Source organism: Tympanuchus pallidicinctus, unplaced genomic scaffold, assembly GCF_026119805.1.
Source record: "Tympanuchus pallidicinctus isolate F22 unplaced genomic scaffold, pur_lepc_1.0 scaffold8, whole genome shotgun sequence".
NCBI classification, from domain to species: Eukaryota; Metazoa; Chordata; class Aves; order Galliformes; family Phasianidae; genus Tympanuchus; species Tympanuchus pallidicinctus.
In genome coordinates this window covers 53,583,905-53,602,294 of record NW_026294802.1, presented here as the reverse complement: position 1 = coordinate 53,602,294, position 18,390 = coordinate 53,583,905, and the positions used below count along the sequence as shown (strand labels likewise).

General features: G+C 49.0%; 3 protein-coding genes across 4 annotated transcripts; 1 reads left to right on the top strand and 2 right to left on the bottom strand.

Moving 5' to 3' along the window:
- Window positions 1–57: 57 nt before the first annotated feature.
- Window positions 58–2,626, bottom strand: ENTR1 (endosome associated trafficking regulator 1). The gene is made up of 6 exons (XM_052667497.1): window positions 2,311–2,626; window positions 2,026–2,099; window positions 1,079–1,190; window positions 891–953; window positions 640–779; window positions 58–419 (listed from the first exon to the last, which is right to left on the bottom strand). Exons 1-6 carry the CDS (start codon window positions 2,602–2,604, stop codon window positions 326–328), a joined length of 777 nt encoding a protein of 258 aa, XP_052523457.1. The 5' UTR covers window positions 2,605–2,626; the 3' UTR covers window positions 58–325.
- A 94-nt stretch (window positions 2,627–2,720) lies between these two features.
- On the top strand, window positions 2,721–8,256 carry PMPCA (peptidase, mitochondrial processing subunit alpha). Its single transcript, XM_052667523.1, has 13 exons — window positions 2,721–2,796; window positions 2,871–3,073; window positions 3,152–3,231; window positions 3,502–3,584; window positions 3,850–3,944; window positions 4,102–4,202; window positions 4,550–4,813; window positions 4,992–5,084; window positions 5,356–5,474; window positions 5,935–6,025; window positions 6,278–6,340; window positions 6,664–6,808; window positions 7,128–8,256. Exons 1-13 carry the CDS (start codon window positions 2,744–2,746, stop codon window positions 7,295–7,297), a joined length of 1,560 nt encoding a protein of 519 aa, XP_052523483.1. The 5' UTR covers window positions 2,721–2,743; the 3' UTR covers window positions 7,298–8,256.
- A 746-nt stretch (window positions 8,257–9,002) lies between these two features.
- Window positions 9,003–18,390, bottom strand: INPP5E (inositol polyphosphate-5-phosphatase E). Of its 2 annotated transcripts, none has more exons than XM_052667521.1 (11): window positions 18,186–18,390; window positions 16,246–17,275; window positions 15,197–15,320; window positions 14,400–14,497; window positions 13,633–13,757; window positions 13,359–13,478; window positions 12,878–12,985; window positions 12,439–12,600; window positions 11,657–11,772; window positions 11,088–11,224; window positions 9,003–10,355 (listed from the first exon to the last, which is right to left on the bottom strand). In XM_052667521.1, the coding sequence occupies exons 2-11, from the start codon at window positions 17,091–17,093 to the stop codon at window positions 10,223–10,225; spliced, it is 1,971 nt and encodes a 656-aa protein (XP_052523481.1). In that variant the 5' UTR covers window positions 17,094–17,275; window positions 18,186–18,390; the 3' UTR covers window positions 9,003–10,222. The 2 variants fall into 2 exon arrangements, with proteins under 2 accessions (XP_052523481.1, XP_052523482.1); XM_052667522.1 differs by lacking the exon at window positions 18,186–18,390 and adding an exon at window positions 17,834–17,947.

The window sequence follows — 18,390 nt, the reverse complement described above, 5'->3', positions numbered from 1 at the left end:
GCCAAGACCGCGACCCGCGAGTCGCCTCCGCCTTTAATCGCTCCGTTACACGGCGGGCAGCGCCCGGCCCTGCGGCCGCACCGAGCCGTTCCTGCGAGCAGCGCGGCAGCCCGTTCCCGGGGCGAGGCCGGGCCTTCCTGCCAGCCCTGTTGGCGCCCTCCGGAGCAGGGCAGGGCGCTGCGGTCCCGCTCGCTGTTGGCTGAGCGCTGCCCTTTGTGGGATCGGCTCCAACCTCAGCCATCCGCAGGGATGGAGGAGCTGCTCCTGCAGCAGCGCTCAGTAAGGAGTTCTGCGCTGAGCTCTGCCTGTGAGTCCCTGGTTGGGTTCATTGTCCATCTTCAGACACCTCAGAAATTCTGTCTATGGATTTAAGGAGATCGGCGACGAGCTGCAGTGATTCTGCTCCAGAGACCAGCTGCCTGGGTGAGAGAAACACAGCGTTAGACTGGAGAGGATACAGCACACAGGCACTGTTTTCTGGAAGAAAACACACTGCAACTAAGCGAGAACAGGGACTGACCTGCAGTGCGTAATAAAGAACCCAAGTTTCACTCCCCCTAGTGGGGATGCTTATTCTCTGGCTGCTGTCAGCATTTAGCACCTGAGATAGAACTAGCAGAGTGCTTGGAAACAACTTACTTTATTGAAGACTGAGAGTTTGTGATAACAGTCAGAAGGTTCTGTAAGGCTGTGTCTGCGTTTTGCCTCACCACAGCCAGGCTTGCCGACTGCCCCGACCTCAGAGCTTCATTCTCCATCTTGTAATTCTTCAGCTGAACCTTGGAAGGGAAATAAAACCCTTGATAACGAAAATATAACGCAGAACTCACAGCACTGAGCGAGGTGCAGCAGCAGCCAGCGGAGGCCTTTAGAACATTATTGCTTTGTACCTGAAGTAATGCATTCTCCTGCTTCAGTTTTGTAGCGGTGTTTTCTGCCTTTACTGCCCGTTTCTGAAAGAGAACAGAGGATGAGCGTGAGATGTTGGAAGGCTCGCTGGTATCACTGGAAGCAATTTGGTTTGTGTTGTAGCACCTTTGCTCTGAATGCTGTATGAGATGGGGATGGCAGCACTTACAGTCATCAGCTGGAGATTCTGTTCCACGTGCTGCACCATTGCTTCCAAGTCCTGAGCTTCCTTCTCTTCTTTAATTTTGTTTTCCTCGAGCTTTCTTTCAAGCTTCCTCAGCCTTAAAATAAGACAAAAAATAGCATTTGGTAAAATAACCACATGAAAATTCCAGCGGAAGAACTGAGAAACTCTGTTCTTCACATAACAAAAAATTAAGGCATCTCACAGAACTGCCTTTGTAGGCTGCAGCTCAAGGGATTTCTGCATTCGTCATCCACCAGCACCAATGGAAACAGCTGAACACAGCATAACTGTACAGAAAACGTGTGTGTTCACAGTCAGTGTGGAGCATTCTGTACCTGTCACCCCATCACCACGGGAGCAGCAGCTGCCTCATGGCGAGGAGCAGCACAGCAAAGAGAAATCACTACCATGGATCAGTTGTTCAACCTCAGGATTTTAATGTCTCCCAACATTGAGTTCATCACCTGCCAAAATTAAAACGCTCTTCTTGCTTTAAAGGAGAGAAATTGCCTCCTGTGGAATCTTGCCATTACTTTCACAACTTAAGCTGCATGAAGCCTAAATGCACTCACAAAACTTTACCTCACCGTGCATAAGAAAAACGAATCTGATAAATCAGAATCAGATTCTTCTCTGAAAGAGCTCCCTGGAATGGGCTGCCCAGGGAGGTGGTGGATTCAGTGACCCTGCAGGTGTTCAAGGAACGTTTGCACGTTGTGTTGAGGGACACGTTAGGTGAGAGCTATTGGTGATGGGTGGGCTGGATGATCTTGTAGGTCTTTCCCAACCTTGGTGTTTCTGTGATTCTGTAGTAAAGCTTTTTAACAAACAGAACAGAGTTCGCTTCACTTCTAGGAAGCTTTTCTCTCTTTCCAGGGGGCACCCTAGGACAATTCATTTACTCCTTCCCCACGCTGTGCCTCACTCACACGTCTGCTTGAGTTCCAGAGATCTCCTGCAGCTCACGGATCCTCCTCCTCAACGCGGCATTCTCTGCTTTCAGCTAAAAGAGAAAAGAAATAAATCCTTCTTAGAGGCGAGGAGCGGTTTAACGGCCCCCAGACACCCCGAGGGCGGGACCGCGAGACACGAGAGGGCAGAATTACAGCTGGTGCCGAGCAGCTTTGTTCAGCGGCCCGGTTTGGGGGCAGCCTTTCCCTCCCACAGCGCCGCATCCCGTCGCAGCGGCTCCCCATCCGTCCGTCCCCGCTCACCTCCTCGTAGCAGCGCTCTCTCGGAGCAGCGCCCGCCCCGCCGCCCTCACGGCGGCTCACAGCGCGGTGCTCCCGCTCGGCAGCCGCAGGCCGGTAACTCCCGCTCCACCCCGCCTCATCTCCGTCCTCCTCCGCCTCGGCGGGAGGCGCCGGGCCGGGCAGAGCCGCCCGAGGAGGGGAAGCGGGGCGGGGGCTGAGTTGGACGGGCTCCTCGGCGCTCCGGGCTTTGCTCCGCACGAACTCGCGGAAGGAGAACGGGTTGGGCTCGGCCGCGGGAGGCTCCGCCGCCGCCATCGCTCGGCGCTCCTCGCCCCGCCCCCCCGCGGCGCTCCGCCAATCCGAGCAGACCGACCCGCCCCTTTCCCGACCGCACGCCGCGCGGCGCTCACGTGACCCGGGTCCGGCCGGAAGCGAGACTCGGGGGCACGGCAAGATGGCGGCCGCCGCGGCGTGGCTGAGGCGCGGAGCGTGGGGCCCGGCCCGGCGGTGAGCCTCGGCGGGGGAGGAGCTCGTTATTCTCGGTAACGGCGGCCCCTCCCCTAACGGCGGCTGTCTCGTAGGTGCGGGCTGGCGGCCGCCCGGAGCTATAGCGGAGGCGGCTCCTACCCCAACGTGTCGCTGACGTGCCCGCTGCCCGGCGTGCCCAAAGCCGTGTTCGCGGCGGCCGAGGGCCGGGAGCGCTTCGAGACGCGGGTGACGGTGCTGGAGAACGGGCTGCGCGTCGCCTCGCAGAACAAATTCGGGCAGTTCTGCACCGTGGGCCGTGAGTGCTGGGAGCGGGCGGGGCGCCGAGCCTCGGGCTGGGCCGGCGGCGCGCTGACCTCGTGCTTTCTGCCGCCAGTCCTCATCAACTCTGGATCGCGGCACGAAGCGAAGTACCTGAGCGGCATCGCGCACTTCCTGGAGAAGCTGGCGTTCTCCGTGAGTAGCGCGGGGTCCGCGCTGTGTGCAGGGCTGGGGACAGCGGCGGCGGTGTGAGGTCGGTCTGTACGAATGGATCCCGGCGCTTTCTGAAGCCTGCGGTGCTCCCGTCTCTGAATTTAGTATTCAGCGAACTGTTTGACGTACAGAACTTAAAAGGGAGGCTGCGGTGCTGTGCTGGAGCAGGAGGTGCCCGTTCTGGGCTGCAGGGAGGGGTTATACATTGTTGTCACTCTGCTGCTTTGTGACACTGACGATCTTCATTCTTAGTCCACAGCGCAGTTTAGCAGCAAAGATGAAATTCTTCTCACCTTAGAAAAGCACGGAGGCATCTGTGACTGCCAGGCTTCAAGGTATGAGGGATTTCCTCTGTTCTCTTTGAGGTGGCTGACAGTCACTGTGACAGTAGAAGTTGCATTATTCTTCTGAGCAGCAGAATCCTGCTTGTGGCATCTGCTAAGAAATCCCAAAAGTGAACTGGCGGGATAATAAGAGCCAATAGAGTTGCCTTTTCAAAGCATTTATTGAGTTATGGGCAAGCATCTGTAGCCGTGATGCCCTACAGCACCGGTACTGAGCGAATGTGATTCTCAGAGCAGCACTCTGCTTGCCTTGCAGGGACACCATCATGTATGCTGTTTCTGCTGATGCCAAAGGCTTGGACACGGTGGTCAACTTGCTGGCTGACGTAGCCCTGCAGCCCAGGTTATCAGGTTTGGGAACGTAATATCTGCCTCAGAACAGGAATCCCAAAGCACGACTGGAGAATTCTCCATTGGATCGTGCTCACCAAGAAGCTTGAGAGTTCTCCTTCAGCACGTGAGGATCTCGCCTGGCGGCTGTTATCTGTCACTTTCTCTCTTATTACAGATGAAGAAATCGAGATGACTCGAATGGCTGTACGGTTTGAGCTCGAGGACTTGAATATGAGACCTGATCCAGAGCCTCTCCTCACAGAAATGATCCACGCGGTAAAACACTGAGAAGCCTGTCCTGTGTGAGACACGCTGCACCCCCTCCCTCAGTTTCCCCTGAGCGCAGGGTTAATTTCAGACTTTTGAAAACAGATTTTTGCTTTACTCAGATCTCAGTGGTACGAGGGAGAATTTTGCTGCCTCTGCTCTATATTTGATGCAGGAAAGATTTTAATCTGAGTTCATAATGTAGTGACCATACATTAGCTTTGTTGAGATGCTGATTTATGCTAACGTTACTGAAACAGTGCTCAGTCTGTCCTTTCTCCCAAGTCTCAACCAAAAGGTGTAGATTGAGGGGGTGAACTAATATTTGCTACTTCAGTGTGTCTATTTCCTTCTAGGCAGCCTACAGAGAAAATACAGTTGGACTGAAGAGGTTCTGCCCAGTGGAAAACACTGACAAAATTGATCAGAAAGTCCTGCACTCATACCTGAGCAATTACTACACGCCGGACAGGATGGTGCTGGCAGGGGTGGGAATTGAACACGAGCAGTTGGTGGAGTGTGCAAAGAAATATCTGCTTGGAGTGGAGCCAGTGTGGGGTAGTGCACAGACCAAGGAGGTGGACAGGTCTGTGGCTCAGTACACGGGAGGCATTGTCAAGGTAAAAGGAAGGTGGAACGGCCTTTTCCTTTCTGTTAGAGTTGCTGATTTGAATATGATCCCAAACTGGCTGTGGGATCTGCCCTTACCTGGTTGATGAGTTGATTAATAGGAATTTTGCAAGCTGGATAAAACAGATGTGAAAATCAATCCTAATGGTTTGTCCGCTTTTCACACAGGTCGAAAAAGACATGTCAGATGTGAGCCTGGGCCCCACTCCAATCCCAGAGCTTACCCACATTATGATTGGCTTAGAAAGCTGCTCATTTTTAGTAAGTATCAACCTAAGATACTGTGTATTGGTTGCCCTGTACTTGCAGAACCTCAAGCTACTATGTCTCAATATGTGAGCATTGGCACTCTTGCTGCTGATGGAACCTGTATGTAGAAAGAGCTTTTTCACTCACCATTTGACAAAGGCACTGATCTTCCCATTCCTCTTGTGCCATGTTTTGAATTCTTTTTCTCTTTACTCATCCCTGATCCTTGAGAGCTCTGCTGGGTCTCTGCTGTTCAGTGACCGAATTTCTTCCTGATTTTCAGGAGGAAGACTTCATTCCCTTTGCAGTATTAAATATGATGATGGGAGGCGGTGGCTCTTTTTCAGCTGGAGGGCCTGGCAAGGGCATGTTCACCCGGCTGTATCTCAATGTGCTCAACAGGTTTGTGTTTGCTAAATGGATTGCAGAAACTGTCTTCTACAGCAGGCTGTCGTGGAAGGCCTCGTCCTGTGAAAGGCAGCACTCCTAGGTTTTACATCAGCTTATTCTGCTGGAAATTCGTGAGACTGATCTGCTTGTTAGCAAGCATTCTGAAAGGGTGAAAGGTCAGAAGTGAGCCAGAATCCTTTCTTCTTCCATCAGCCCGATCCATTCCTTCAGGCAGGGAATGTGCACAGAGTTGGCTGTAGGTGCTAGGAGTACTGTCCCATTGTTTTCTGTTTAGTCTCACGGATTCAGAGGGTAAGAAGGAAGAACTGTCAGCTGCAGGCACTGACCGATGCTTCTGGTACTACTGAGAAGCCTGAAAATGAGTTGGGAGGGGAATCACTGCCCGTGGTTTTTTTAATTTGATATTTATATTCTGTTGTCTAAACTTTAACGTTCTGTTTGTGCATCACAGGCACCACTGGATGTATAATGCAACTTCTTACCACCACAGTTACGAGGACACAGGTCTCCTGTGCATACATGCCAGTGCAGATCCCAAACAGGTATTCAGTCCTGTACTCAAGGGCAGGTGTCCTTAAACAGTCATTGCATCACTGATTACCAAACAGGGATAGGATTGGATTTTTGTACTTGATAATGTGGTAGCAGATATCTATAAACTTGTAATATTGCAAAGCTACTGGAATCCAACAGAGCACTCTTCTGAAATTAAGTTCAATGTTGAGCACGTTATGCTGTCTTAACAGAATGTTAATCACTGTTGTAATTTTGTTTCAAATACCTGTTTTTCTTAGGTCCGAGAGATGGTGGAAATCATCACAAGAGAATTCATTCTAATGGCAGGAGCGATAGGAGAGGTCAGCAACATAACTTGCAGGCTGTGTGGTGGTCTTTGAGCTGAAGTATTGCATTGTATTGGCCTTGCTGGGGTGAAGTATTTCATGTGTTTCCGTGAAAGAATGTCTTCATTTCAGCAGCATGCTCACAAAAGAGGAAAGTCTTGCACAACTCTGAAGTGCTCCACAGCTCTCCAGTCTTTGTAGAGCAAAAGGAAGGCTGTTTGGGCTGGAATATGGCACTAATCCAACCACTTGTGTTTTCCAGAGGACGTTGCTAGCTTGTTTTAGAGAGCAATGGCCAGTTATTTTAGAAGATGTTTGTATTTGCTGCTCATTTACAGGTGGAACTTGAGAGAGCAAAAACACAACTCAAGTCTATGCTCATGATGAACCTTGAATCTAGACCAGTAATCTTTGAAGATGTGGGAAGGCAAGTGCTGGCAACAAACACCAGGAAACTGCCTCACGAGCTTTGTGCACTGATCAGTGAGTAAACCAGTTTTCCTTCCCTGGATAGATTTGTGGGTACAACCCGGGGGTGGCAACTTAAATATGTATATTGATAGTATAGATGAAGCTCTAGCATGAGGAATTAAAGACCAATTTCAAACTGATCTTCTCAGTTGCTTGCAAGCCAGCATTGTTTGCTAGAAGAAGGGAAAAAGCTGAATTGTGGTAGAGAAGGTCTATGGCTAGTGATGATTTGGTTTTCTGAGCACCGTGGGGTCTGAGTTGGTACCACAATAAAGCTGCTATTCAGAATGCGGCTGTTACAGCTCTGGCTTTTTTTTTTTTTCCACTGCAGGTAAGGTGAAATCCTCTGACATCAAGAGAGTGGTCACTAAGATGCTCCATAAGAAACCAGCTGTGGCTGCACTGGGTGACTTGACAGACCTGCCCACCTACGAACACATCCAAGAAGCCCTTTCCAGTAAGGACGGCCGGCTCCCCCGTTTGTACCGGCTCTTTCGATAGAGCAGCACTTCCTGAGTGTATCTGAGAGACTTGCTGCTGCTTTCATTTTGTTCTTGTGCATTCATAATACTGCTAGACAGCTCCACTCTTCCCAGATCTTTCCAGGCATGCTGTGCAAACACAGTGACGTTACAGCTGAGCAAAGCTGCTTCACCACATTGGGCTACAAAGAGCTCAGTGGATTTACAGGCCCACCGTGGCTCAGAGTGAGTATTCTGATCCTCAAGAGAAGATGGGTGTACACAGCCTTCTCTTGGTACTGGGGAGAGCATAGCAGCCCCAAACATCCATCACTGCAACCGAAAGCACGTACCTGAGAAGTCACTGCTGTGTGTTACCTCTAAGCCACACTGCAGGAGCAGCCTTTTCAGCAGCAGCAGTGTGGATGTGACATCAGAGGCCCCGCTGTGTGCCTTGGGGAAGGCAGAGGCCTGCCTGCCCCTGCAGACACCTGGCAGCAGGCCAGATGGGATGAAACGAAACAAAAGGCTTCAGGCTAATAATTAGAGGTGTGTTCCTCTAATTAATAGCTTTCCTTCGCAAGGGTGCTCACCACACTTGTTTTAAAGAATTTGCTTTAGATTACAGTTCAGTTTGACATGTTGTACTCCAGTGAGACCTGTATGGGTAGAGGAAGACTGCTGAAAATGCTGCTCAAGAGAATATTTTCATACTCTCTCTTCAGAGAATATTCCAGCTATCACCATGGTGAACAAGTATTTGGTCAAAGTGACTTGGGAAAGTATTGGTTGATAGCCATGCAAAACAGAATCTGAAATCCAGGTTCTGGTCCGAGCATTGTGGATTATTTTACTGCTGTAATTTACCATCTGTAATACTCTTAGAATTCATATGTCTGGGAATAACTTAATAATTATGCTAGAACCCAAGGGAAAGTAAATTCTCATTTGAAAGTGAATTACGCTAAAGAATAAAAGTTTTTCTTACTCCCAAACCAATATTTGAAGGAGTTGCACCTTAAACTTGTACCCTACCTTTCTTCAGAGTGTCAGTCAGATTAATTTAAGGCCCAGCACAAAAGAAGGCAGATCTGTCAGCCTTACACTGGCGTGGAGCTCAGGAAGCAGTTAAATTCAATGAAATGACAATGTTTAGAAAGCTGGTGATACTGAAAGTGGCAGACATGGGACTGCCATCGTGTTCCAGAAAGAAAAAAAAAGGCAGATGTTTAACATATGGAAAAAATGGGGACCCAGAAGAGATGAGAAAGCACCTTGGTTTGAATAATGCCTTGCTGCATGGGCTTAGATGTGGAGACAGCTGCATCGCAGTATGTCATGGCTTGTTGTGTGTTGTAAGGAGCAATCAGGTGGGGAGCAGCATACCACGAGGCAGCTACAATCTGCTTTATCACCATACCTTACATAACTGGAACAAAACACGTTACATTGCTTCTTACAGAACTCACAGAGTGGAAGTCATTCGATTGCTGTGCGTGTTTTTAAAGGCAATAAAGATCTCTCTAAATGACTGAAGCAAGTAGCAAGAGTTCTGAGATGGAGCAGTTAAGCACTACCTTTCCTGAGCTGGCAGGTGTAATGCCCTTCATTTGTTCAGTGCAAGTAATAGCAAAGGAGCCTGTCTCACTTTCTAGCTGAGGAAGAATGGCTGAGGTCACCCAGAGGGTCAGCAGGCATCACAAACAGCTGGAGTTCTGACAGCCCTGCAATAAGACTGGCTCTCATTTATGGTACCATATTAATTTATTTTTATTCCTTTAAAAAGAAAGGAAATCTGAATAGCTGGTGGCTACAGCCAGCTCAGTGCCATGATGTTTGTACCGCAGAACAGAAGCCCTGCCTTGGACAGGTTGCATAGTTAGCAGCACTTTCCAATTGTTTGCATGGTGTTACGTTCTGAGGTGATGAATAGCCCAGCCAATCTGTGCCTATAAATATTAGCTGTACTTAACCTTTCACCAGTGCCACACCAGTTCATGTGTGTGTTTATCTCTAGGGGAACAACACATCAAAAACAGCAAGTTATTCACAGTTCACTGAATTGGGAAAATGAAAACAAAGGGAATTTAACTGTCATCAGAGGTAACAGAATGGCACTGATCTGACTTGCTGCAGTTTCCCTGCTTCCTTCCTCAGTCCTCATTCAACATCTCAATCACTTTGGTGGAACATCACCCAGTAGCTGCATTTAGACGATTGTTTCCCACTTGAGCGTCCTGCTGCAGAAAGGGGGGAGTGATCTGAAGTAGGGGGTGCTTCCAGCAATCCCAACAGACAAATGCATGGTGGGAGAGATTTACACACCTCCCCACTATCAAAAAAGGCCTACAGAATAATTGTTGAAAGGCAATGTTTGTACACCTCCAATGTACCACTGTACACTCATACAGATCCTGCTGCAGAGGTCCAAAAAAGCCCAACTCAGGAGTAACCATCCATAGACAAAACTGACCTGTTCCCTAAGTGGTCCCCATTCAGCATTTTACAGAATACTGCACATTTGGCTACAGGTAAGGAATAAAAACCCACAACATACGAGGGGTAACCTGACCAAATCAAACAGACAAACCAACATTTCCACCCTCCTGCAGGTTTTTCTTAGGTCCCTTGCCCCCAGCCATGCCAGTTCCAAGAGATGTGGACCCTGTATGGAGTCACCTTAGAAGAGACAGCCTGCATCTGGTCTTCCCAAAGACAGTACAGTCAAAAATATTGCGTCTGTTGGAATGGATGCCCTAAATAACCAACTCTTTTTGCTTCAGCAAAAGCATTGGAGCTGTATGGATTACCTCATGCAAATGAATCCAGGGTGAGGTTTAAGACATTCTTCACAGGCCCCAGCAACTGCCAGAGGTGCTAAAGCAGACAGTTCCCTGCAGATGTTGCCGTGGCTTGAAATCCTCTTTCCAGGCACCTCTAACACAAGCGTTGCAGAGTTCTTAGCTCAGGAAATGCTACATATGCTGCTGGATTTTTGGTCCTTTTGCTGTCGTCGATTCTGAAGTTCCCTTGTAATCCGCCTCTTTATTCCAATTAAGTAGAGTTCTCTGTCAAACTGCCCCGCAGCAAGTGGAATACTGCAATATAGAAACAAGATTAGGGCACAGATGTATTCTTGTTTGCCCAACATTTACCAACTAATTCATAAAACAAGGGGCCAGATTTTTTTTTTTTAACCTTTTTTTAAGCCCTCTCCATCCAAGTCCCAATTCTAATTGATCAAGTGCTCCAAGAAATCATCCTTTTCTAGATACCTGGGTTTCAAACTCCCTCAGCAGGCTACTTACAAGAAAGTGGCACGCTAAATTTCAGTGACTTAACTGCATTTTCTGAGCAGTTACACTGGTACAGCAGCTGACAGTGGAATAGTAAGAAATTTGGAGAATCTACAATTCATATGCATGCAGCTATGTTGGAACACAGCCACCACTGGGACAAACAGCACCAATCCCAGAACAGGGAAAGAGAAACAGGAGATGAAACGTGCCCATGCTTACAGGCAAACCAGAGAGCTGCATTCTCAGGTAGAACACAGACTCAGCCAACTGCAACAGGCTCCATTAATCTCCCTCAGGAGAGATTAAGAGACCCGGCAGCCAGGATTTCTATGTCAGCTGCAAGGCTTAAGCACCATTACTGCTCTGACCACTGGCAACAAATATCAGCTAAAAACAAACACAAGGAAGTGCAGGGAATCAACTCTTATTTCAGGGATTCTCCCAGCGTGACAAATGCTGAAAGGGAGCAGCACATCCTCAGGATCACTGCAGACACATACAGCTGAACAGAACAGCACCACAGGTACTTACTTGTCCCTGCCAGGCCTCACTTTCACACGGAACAAAGCAAACACAGGACGGTGGTCTGAGGTTTTGATCACAGGACAAGATGAGTATTTAACAGCTTGGATGTCATCTCTGTACCGACTGCGGAACACTACTCGATCCTGGGACACAGAGAGGAAACTCACAGTAACTCCCTTTGCATGTCTGTGCTGGAGAGAAGCACCAGTTCATTGATGAGACTCTACTGAGAGAAACTCTTGGACAGGGATGCAGTCATGAAGAATGTGTCTGATCCCAACAGCACTTTTGTGTCCAGTTCTGAGCACAGATAATGCACTGTAACATGATGTGAGGCAGGAAAAAGTAAGACAGGCAGTCTGTGACAAACTCTCACGTGTTCAACAATCCTTACTTCTGAGTTCCACGTGCCCTGCTATCCTTGACAAATTTCAGCATGGCTGTATCTCATGCAGACCTACTACAGGAGGGAGCATATTCAAGGCAGCTTTTCAATGTAGGTGAGAATCCCCTTCGGAGACAGGAAGGTGCCTAAGCAGCCCTTCCAAGAGTGCTGCTCTGCAATCCAATCTTACCGTGTAGGAAGGAGTCCTCTGCTTGGAAGTGGTGTCATAGCTGTCCTTGCCTATGTCAAACTTGTAGGAAGGACGGAAGTGAATGTCAGCCTCCTGGAATCCCTTGAAAATAGACCCTGTATGGGAGGGGAAGAGCAATGTAAACAGCAAACCCCTTCCATCACACTGGCACTCATTCTGCACTTATTCAACACTGCTGAACTAATGCAAGCGTGTACGTGCATGACTAGGGAAGACCAGGCTCTGGAAATGTAGGAAGTTCAGGTTCTTATGTGAAATGATGATGAATAGCTAGTCTGTGCCTATTTAAACAAACAACACTTGGTGCATGTGCTTCCCCTTCCATTAAGAGCTCACAATGCTTTGTGTTTGCTGTCCGTTCAACCTAAATGCCCTTGGTGCTGTGAGAGAATTAGGTCCATTTTACAGAGGAGTCGGATGAAACAGAGCAACAAGCAGCTTGGCACAATATATGATAGTACACAGCAAAATGCAGAATCACAGAATTGTAGGGGTTGGAATGGACCTCCACAGATCATCGAGTCCAACCCCCCAAGAAGAATCTTGTAAGTCCTTTATGTTAACTCTGTGATTCTGTGATTCAAAATGCAGAATTCTCTTTGACAGACTCCCACTAGATTCAACAACTGCTGAGTTCCCTTTCTAGTGATCTTCACAAGAAAAAGCAGGGGGTATCTTTATAAAACAGGGAGTTGGCAGTAATCATTTTTGTACATAGGAACCTTTGTTCCTGCAGGCTGGGGAGGACAGCTGCTGCTTACCTCTACCCATTTCACTGGTAAGCTGGTCATAGGCCAGCAGTTTGGAGACGCCTGTTTCTGGATTCTGGCTCAAGATGGAATCCACAGTTTCACGGTCCTTATTTAGTCGGAAGTTGAAGTCACCAAACCAGAATACTTCGTCAAACCGAGTTGTAACATCACCTGCAGATTCAAGGCAGAGGCATCGGTATAAAAGGAAACAAATGGCTCCTCCATTCCAACCTTTTCTCTCAAACATCCCCCAAATTACGATTCAACTGAAAAATAGAAAGGGAACTGTGCGAATAAGAGCCATCCTCACAGAGAAAGACATGCAGCCCCTTTTTACATCAACTAATTAAAAAAAAACCCATCCCATTTCTCTTCCTTTGTGCACTCCCCTTCACTCTGCACAACCCCTGCTCACATGGGCTCACACAGAAGAATGTTTCACACTTACCAGAACTGGATCGATACGGGTTTGTGTCTGGAACGACCTTAGGAAGGGTAAGTGCTTGAATGGTTTTGTTGTAGTCCAGCTTCCTCTCATTCACCTTACTGTCTCCAGCTGAAATACAGAAATCCCACTACTGGCAAGGATGCATCATTTGCATTCAGCTCTATTTTTTTGATGATAACAAGAGCTTTCAATGGGAATCAGACATTCCTGTAAAAAGGAACACTGCCCCAGGGAGCACGCAGACTTAAAATAATGGCAGAAATTGGAAAAAGGGAAACAAATGCACAGAACTCATTTTTGTTTTCTAAGCAGCTTCTTTTCAAGTTGCTACCACACATATTCCCCTCCTTCCCCTCCTCAGCTCAGCAGTGCTGAGCTTTGACTTCAGTCTGTCCTGCTCTTTTGCAGCCTTCTTTCTTTTGTAAATCAACCCCCTCCTTCCTCAATCAGGACACTTCTAACAAAATCGTAGGTGTCTCACATGTGAAATGGGAGGTAATGAAGAGAAAGGAGGTCCCAAAAAAGGTGAAGCAGATTCCCAGAGCTCCCTTGGTTTTGATCTGAGATACGATTCGGGTTGTCACTGTGGCATATTCCACTTCTGGAAGGAGAAAGGAAAGCTGCTGTTAGAGAAAAGCTCCAGAGGCAACGAGTACGGAAGGGAGGAGAGGAACAGCCCCAGAGAAAAGGACAAGACACCTGGTAGCAGCAGTCCTTTCACCTCCCCATTCTCCAGCTCATACTGGACCACACACCTGAGCAGAACCAGATCAGGTCCCTTCGAATGAAGACCGACATGTAGAGCACTCCGTGTGCAGCAGAGTACAGCATGACGTAGTGGGGGCCCAGAGTCTCTTGGAGGCGGATCTCCCACTCTCTTCTGCAGGAGAGAACAACAGCTGGATCAGCACAGGAGACAATAACCAGGAAAGACAATCAGCACTGTGGAAGCAGAGCTGTCCCTCTGATAAAGAAAGGCAGCTAAGGATAAGCAAGACCTCCGCTGCCAAAGCAATGGTGCAACAAAGGCTGCTCAGTCTCAACCACGACCATGGAGCAGGGTTTTGCATGTTGGTGACTTAGAGCTCTCAAATCCAAGGCAATACAATTCTAACTGGAAGAGTGATCTAAAAAAAACAACAACAACAAAAACAGGGACTGCCATGAGGCTGTGACCTCCTAGTCAGCCTCACACAGTAAATTTCGGAGTACTAATGAGCACAGAATTGCTAACACTAATGGTCAGTGAGCTCGGCTACACCTGGCTCAGATTACACTCTTACTGAACAGGAGTTGTGTTAGCTGCTAACGGGCCACATCCTGTATGGATCTTTATAGATCTTTGTGTCTTATAGATCTTTGTGACATTTTCCTCTCACACCATTTCCCATGGTGCTCAGGCAATACAATTCACAGACATTACAGGGTGGTTTGTGAAGAATATGATTATTGCCAGACTAATTAAAAACAAAGCCACTAGTTAACAAGAAAAAAGGATGGTTCATTACATTGTTTTTGCTACCTGTCTGGACAGCCTTCTTGAACCCCAATGACATACATGTCCTGGGCATAGTCAGGATCTGTTGGCAACAAGAAGTCATCCAGATTCTCTGGAAGTTCCTGTTAACAAAATAAATTATAAGAAGATTTACTACAAAAGAAGTGCAGATAAAGCTACAAGCTGTACAAACAACCCATGCTTCTAAAATAGGATACTACTAAGAATACTCCTTCCAAAGGTAGATTTCAAGTGCTGTCACCCCAGCAGCATCCAGCACTCCACAGTTGCTTACTGCAGCTACTGATAAGGTGACTGATAAGGGCTGATAAGGTGACATTTCTCATTTCCCAGGATGTACTTTTTCACCAAGCTCACAGGCTTTTTACTGAACACCGCAGGGGCTGATGGTGTTCTTCCAAGCACAGCTTCTCCACCATCTATTTGAATCCAATTTGAAGTCCTATGCTAAGTAAAGATGCAGATGATACTCTTCAGGGATATTCTCTAAGTACTGAACAATCAGCCCTCTCTCTTCACGTGACCCTACCAGCAATAGAGAGTCAAGGAGCTGCCATAAAGCCAGAGAAGTGCTAGGAAGCTTCTTGCTGTTTCCACACCAAGTACCTGAGGAACTCCAGCACTGAGGCTTTATCTCTAAGCTGAGTATCATGGAAGGCCCTGCCATTTGGCTAAGACAACGAATCAGATTGATTAGGAACGCTGTCATGAAAAGAAGAAACCATCACCCCGCTCCCTGTGATAAATAGAGGGCAATTCTACTGCTGCCAAAAGCATGCTGGAGAATTGTGTGCACATACCTTCTGGCCTTGCATGTTCCAGGTGGCCACAAAAATTCCAATATTCCGATCAGGGAAATATCTGCTGAGTTCTTCTGCTCCCAGTAAGGCACCACTTGCCAGAAGGCTGCCTTCCAAATAGCTTCTGTGAACAGAAGACCCAATAAGGAGTGTCTAAGAAAACAGCATTGTGACTGGAATACAGATTTCTACCACTCAAACCTTGAGTTAATAAAGAATAAAACTTCAGCTCAAGAAAACAATGTCTTTACACACTATTCTGCTACCTTAGAGCTTACCAGAATGTCTGCAGTTTTCAGAATCACAAAGATAAGAAGCAGTAGACGTGCAGGGAAACACAAAACAGCTCAAAGCAGAACTACTTTCCCTTTCATTACTGCCACCCACTCCTTGGATCATTGATCAGATTTATCCCCTGAGGTCCTGCAGAGCACTGTGTACCTACAGCACACCATTTTTAGCTCAGTACTTGATGTCCTTTGCCTTTCAGCACGCTTCCCAACCTGTGCCCCATCAGAGTCTTTATGATGTGTGCTGGGAGGTGTTTGCAGAATGAGGATTCCACGCCTTCACACACAAAATCAGTTCCCCCTCAATCAATCATCTAAGCTTAACTATGGAGACAACCAACTTGAGTAAGAGGTCAGGGCCCCAGCAGGACAAAGGGCTGTACTGAGACTTGAGATTATTCCTCAAAAGAATCCTGCAAAATCTGAGGCAGAACGGAAAAATTCCCAACTGTTAGCATGCACAGCTACTGCTCTTTAGCTTTCAAAACAGCTTACTTAAACTTCACAAGAAAACCGACACTAAATCTTTTACACACAAAAACACCACGCAAAGCAGAACACAGAGTATTTGTACCAGTATCTGTAGCAGTATTTCCACCTACAAACTGTTTCCAGCCTCCTCAGTAAGTTAAACAACAGAGACCTTTGGTGATCTACCGACCAGCCGCAAGTTCTCTGCCTCTGACCACGGGGATTCCACGGGGCAGCTGGCACCTACCACACACAGCACACTTTGCCACCAGCAGCTGGGGGACGTACCTGCTTCGGACATCCTTGGAACGAATGGGAGTGAGCAGGCTGAACGTAGACTTCATGGAGTCTGTGGAGCAATTATCGTAGAGCACCCCGTTGCCATGCAGCCCGGTGTCACTCAAGCTGTTGCTTACCCTCCCAAACTTGTTCTGAGAATAATGTCGATAATCCATTAAATCTGGGTCAATCTTATTAGCTGTCCTCAGCGTATGAGAGGCCACGTTGAGCTCCATGGGCGGCAGAGGTCGAGCTGGAGTTATTTGGGACAGCCGGGGTTTGCTGCCCACAAAGGCTTTCCCACGCAGAAGCCCGCCGAAGGCACTGGAGATCTCGGAGGCTCGTTTCCCCAGGTCAGAAGTGCTTCCTTTGCTTTTCCCCACAGGACTTTCTTCTGAGGCATCTGGTGAACTGTGCAAGGAGCTCGGCTCACAACAGGGGGTTCCTCTACCCCTGACGGGAGAGGTGAGGGCTGCTTCCTGCAGAGAACCATTGGAGGAACTCGTCTCGTTGGGATCGGTCAGACTTTCCTGACTAGTTCTAAACCTCCTCCACCTCTTCCAGTTCTTCTCATCCAAAGATGCAGCACGCTCCAGCCGGGGTTTCCTCGGAGGCCTTGGGGTAATTGATTTAATTTTCACGTTAGCTTTGAGTTCGTCCGGTAGAAGCTTTAAGGTTTCATTCAGGAAGGCATCCACACCTGGAGGAGACTCAAAGGTCAGGGCGCCGTTGCCGCTGGGCTCCTTCTTTGCTGCTTTGCCCGCTTTTTTAGCTTGCAGGTCCTGCACTGCTCCACCTTCTGCCTTCTGTGTAACGCACGTCCCTGAGTGCTGCGAAAATCCATTGAGAGAACTCATTCTCCTCCTGGGTTACAGCTCTGGGCTGCTCCACACGCACTTCCTCACAGCATAGCTTTTTTTTCCTCGCTTGCTCCGTGTCTAACAAATCTTTAACCAAGCCAGAAAGACGTGGAGCCTGGAGACAGTTCAGTCTTTGGTTGAGAACAAAGGGAAGGTGCGTGTGCGGACAGCTGCATTGTCTGCAAATTTCAAGGAGTAAAACACATGAATTTTCCTAAAAGAAACACGTAGGAACGACAACTTCCTGAGCTGCAAACTCTGGACTCAGGAAGCCAAGCTCCCTGCAGGCCCACGTTATAGAACAATGCAAACCTTAACGTGACCTTGCACCAACATTATCCTAATTTTTACAAGAGCAGGACGCTGTCCTGGCCTCCCACATGCCCTCTCATGCATATTCAGCATCACTTCAAACGTATTTCCTTAAGAAAAGAGCTGCATGCACCAGCAGCACGAAGGCAAATGAAAGCTGCCCATCCATCCCTGCCAGTTCTTGTAACGTTCTTGCAAAGCCCTGCTGTGAGTCACGGCGCTCAGCCTCCAGCCAGCGCCACAGGCCAGGAAATTTCCAGCGGCCTCTGAGCAAGGAGCAACCAGCAGGGAGCTCACAGCCGCCATTCCTCCTGCACCGACCCCAGAAGCCGCTGCTGAACCTCACAGAATCACAGAACGGCCTGGTTGGAAGGGACCTCAAGGATCACGAATCTCCAACCCCCCACCACAGCAAGGCCACCAACCTTCACGTTTCATAGCAGCCCGTGGCCCCATCCAAAGTGGCCTCGAACGCCTCCAGGGACGGACGGGGCATCCACAGCCTCTCCGGGCAGCTGTTCCAGCACCTCACCGCTCTCTCTGTGAAGAATTTCCCCCTGACATCCAAAACTCAGAAAGCATCCCCCCAGTTTTAGGGACGCAGCGCCGGGTTCGAGGCGAGCCGCCTTCAGAAAGGGATGGATCGGCAGAGACACGTTTGGAAACCTGCACGGACACCCCGGAAGGAGCACGGCAGGACCGGCCGCCCCGCACGCAGCCCGTCCCGTCCCATCCCGCAAGCAGTGCGGCCCGCACGGCCCGTCCCGCCCCGCTCACCGCTGACAGGAACGCGGCCCGCGCTCCCTCGCCGGGTTCGCCGCCGCGCGGGGCAATCCTCTCGATGTCTCCGCTCACAGCCGAGCGAGGCCCGGGCCCCGGCACTGCCAGGCGGGCCCGCAGCCGCCCCGCCCCGCTCCCTCCGGAGCCGCTGCCCGAGGCCCGGCGGAACGGCAGCCCCGCGGCCCGGCCCTAGCAACGGCGG

Bases quoted from the DNA above. Each gene is read 5' to 3' on its own strand.
- PMPCA (XM_052667523.1), top strand. From the start codon at position 2,744: ATGGCGGCCGCCGCGGCGTGGCTGAGGCGCGGAGCGTGGGGCCCGGCC. The intron at 3,232-3,501 runs GTGAGTAGCGCG...CTTCATTCTTAG, and splicing joins TGGAGAAGCTGGCGTTCTCC to TCCACAGCGCAGTTTAGCAG. The intron at 6,026-6,277 runs GTATTCAGTCCT...TGTTTTTCTTAG, and splicing joins CCAGTGCAGATCCCAAACAG to GTCCGAGAGATGGTGGAAAT.
- INPP5E (XM_052667521.1), bottom strand. From the start codon at position 17,093: ATGAGTTCTCTCAATGGATTTTCGCAGCACTCAGGGACGTGCGTTACA. The intron at 15,321-16,245 runs GTACGTCCCCCA...TTCTGTTCACAG, and splicing joins TCCAAGGATGTCCGAAGCAG to AAGCTATTTGGAAGGCAGCC. The intron at 11,225-11,656 runs GTAAGATTGGAT...TCTGTGTCCCAG, and splicing joins AGAGGACTCCTTCCTACACG to GATCGAGTAGTGTTCCGCAG.
- ENTR1 (XM_052667497.1), bottom strand. From the start codon at position 2,604: ATGGCGGCGGCGGAGCCTCCCGCGGCCGAGCCCAACCCGTTCTCCTTC. The intron at 1,191-2,025 runs GTGAGTGAGGCA...TCTTATTTTAAG, and splicing joins TCTGGAACTCAAGCAGACGT to GCTGAGGAAGCTTGAAAGAA. The intron at 954-1,078 runs GTAAGTGCTGCC...GTTCTCTTTCAG, and splicing joins AGAATCTCCAGCTGATGACT to AAACGGGCAGTAAAGGCAGA.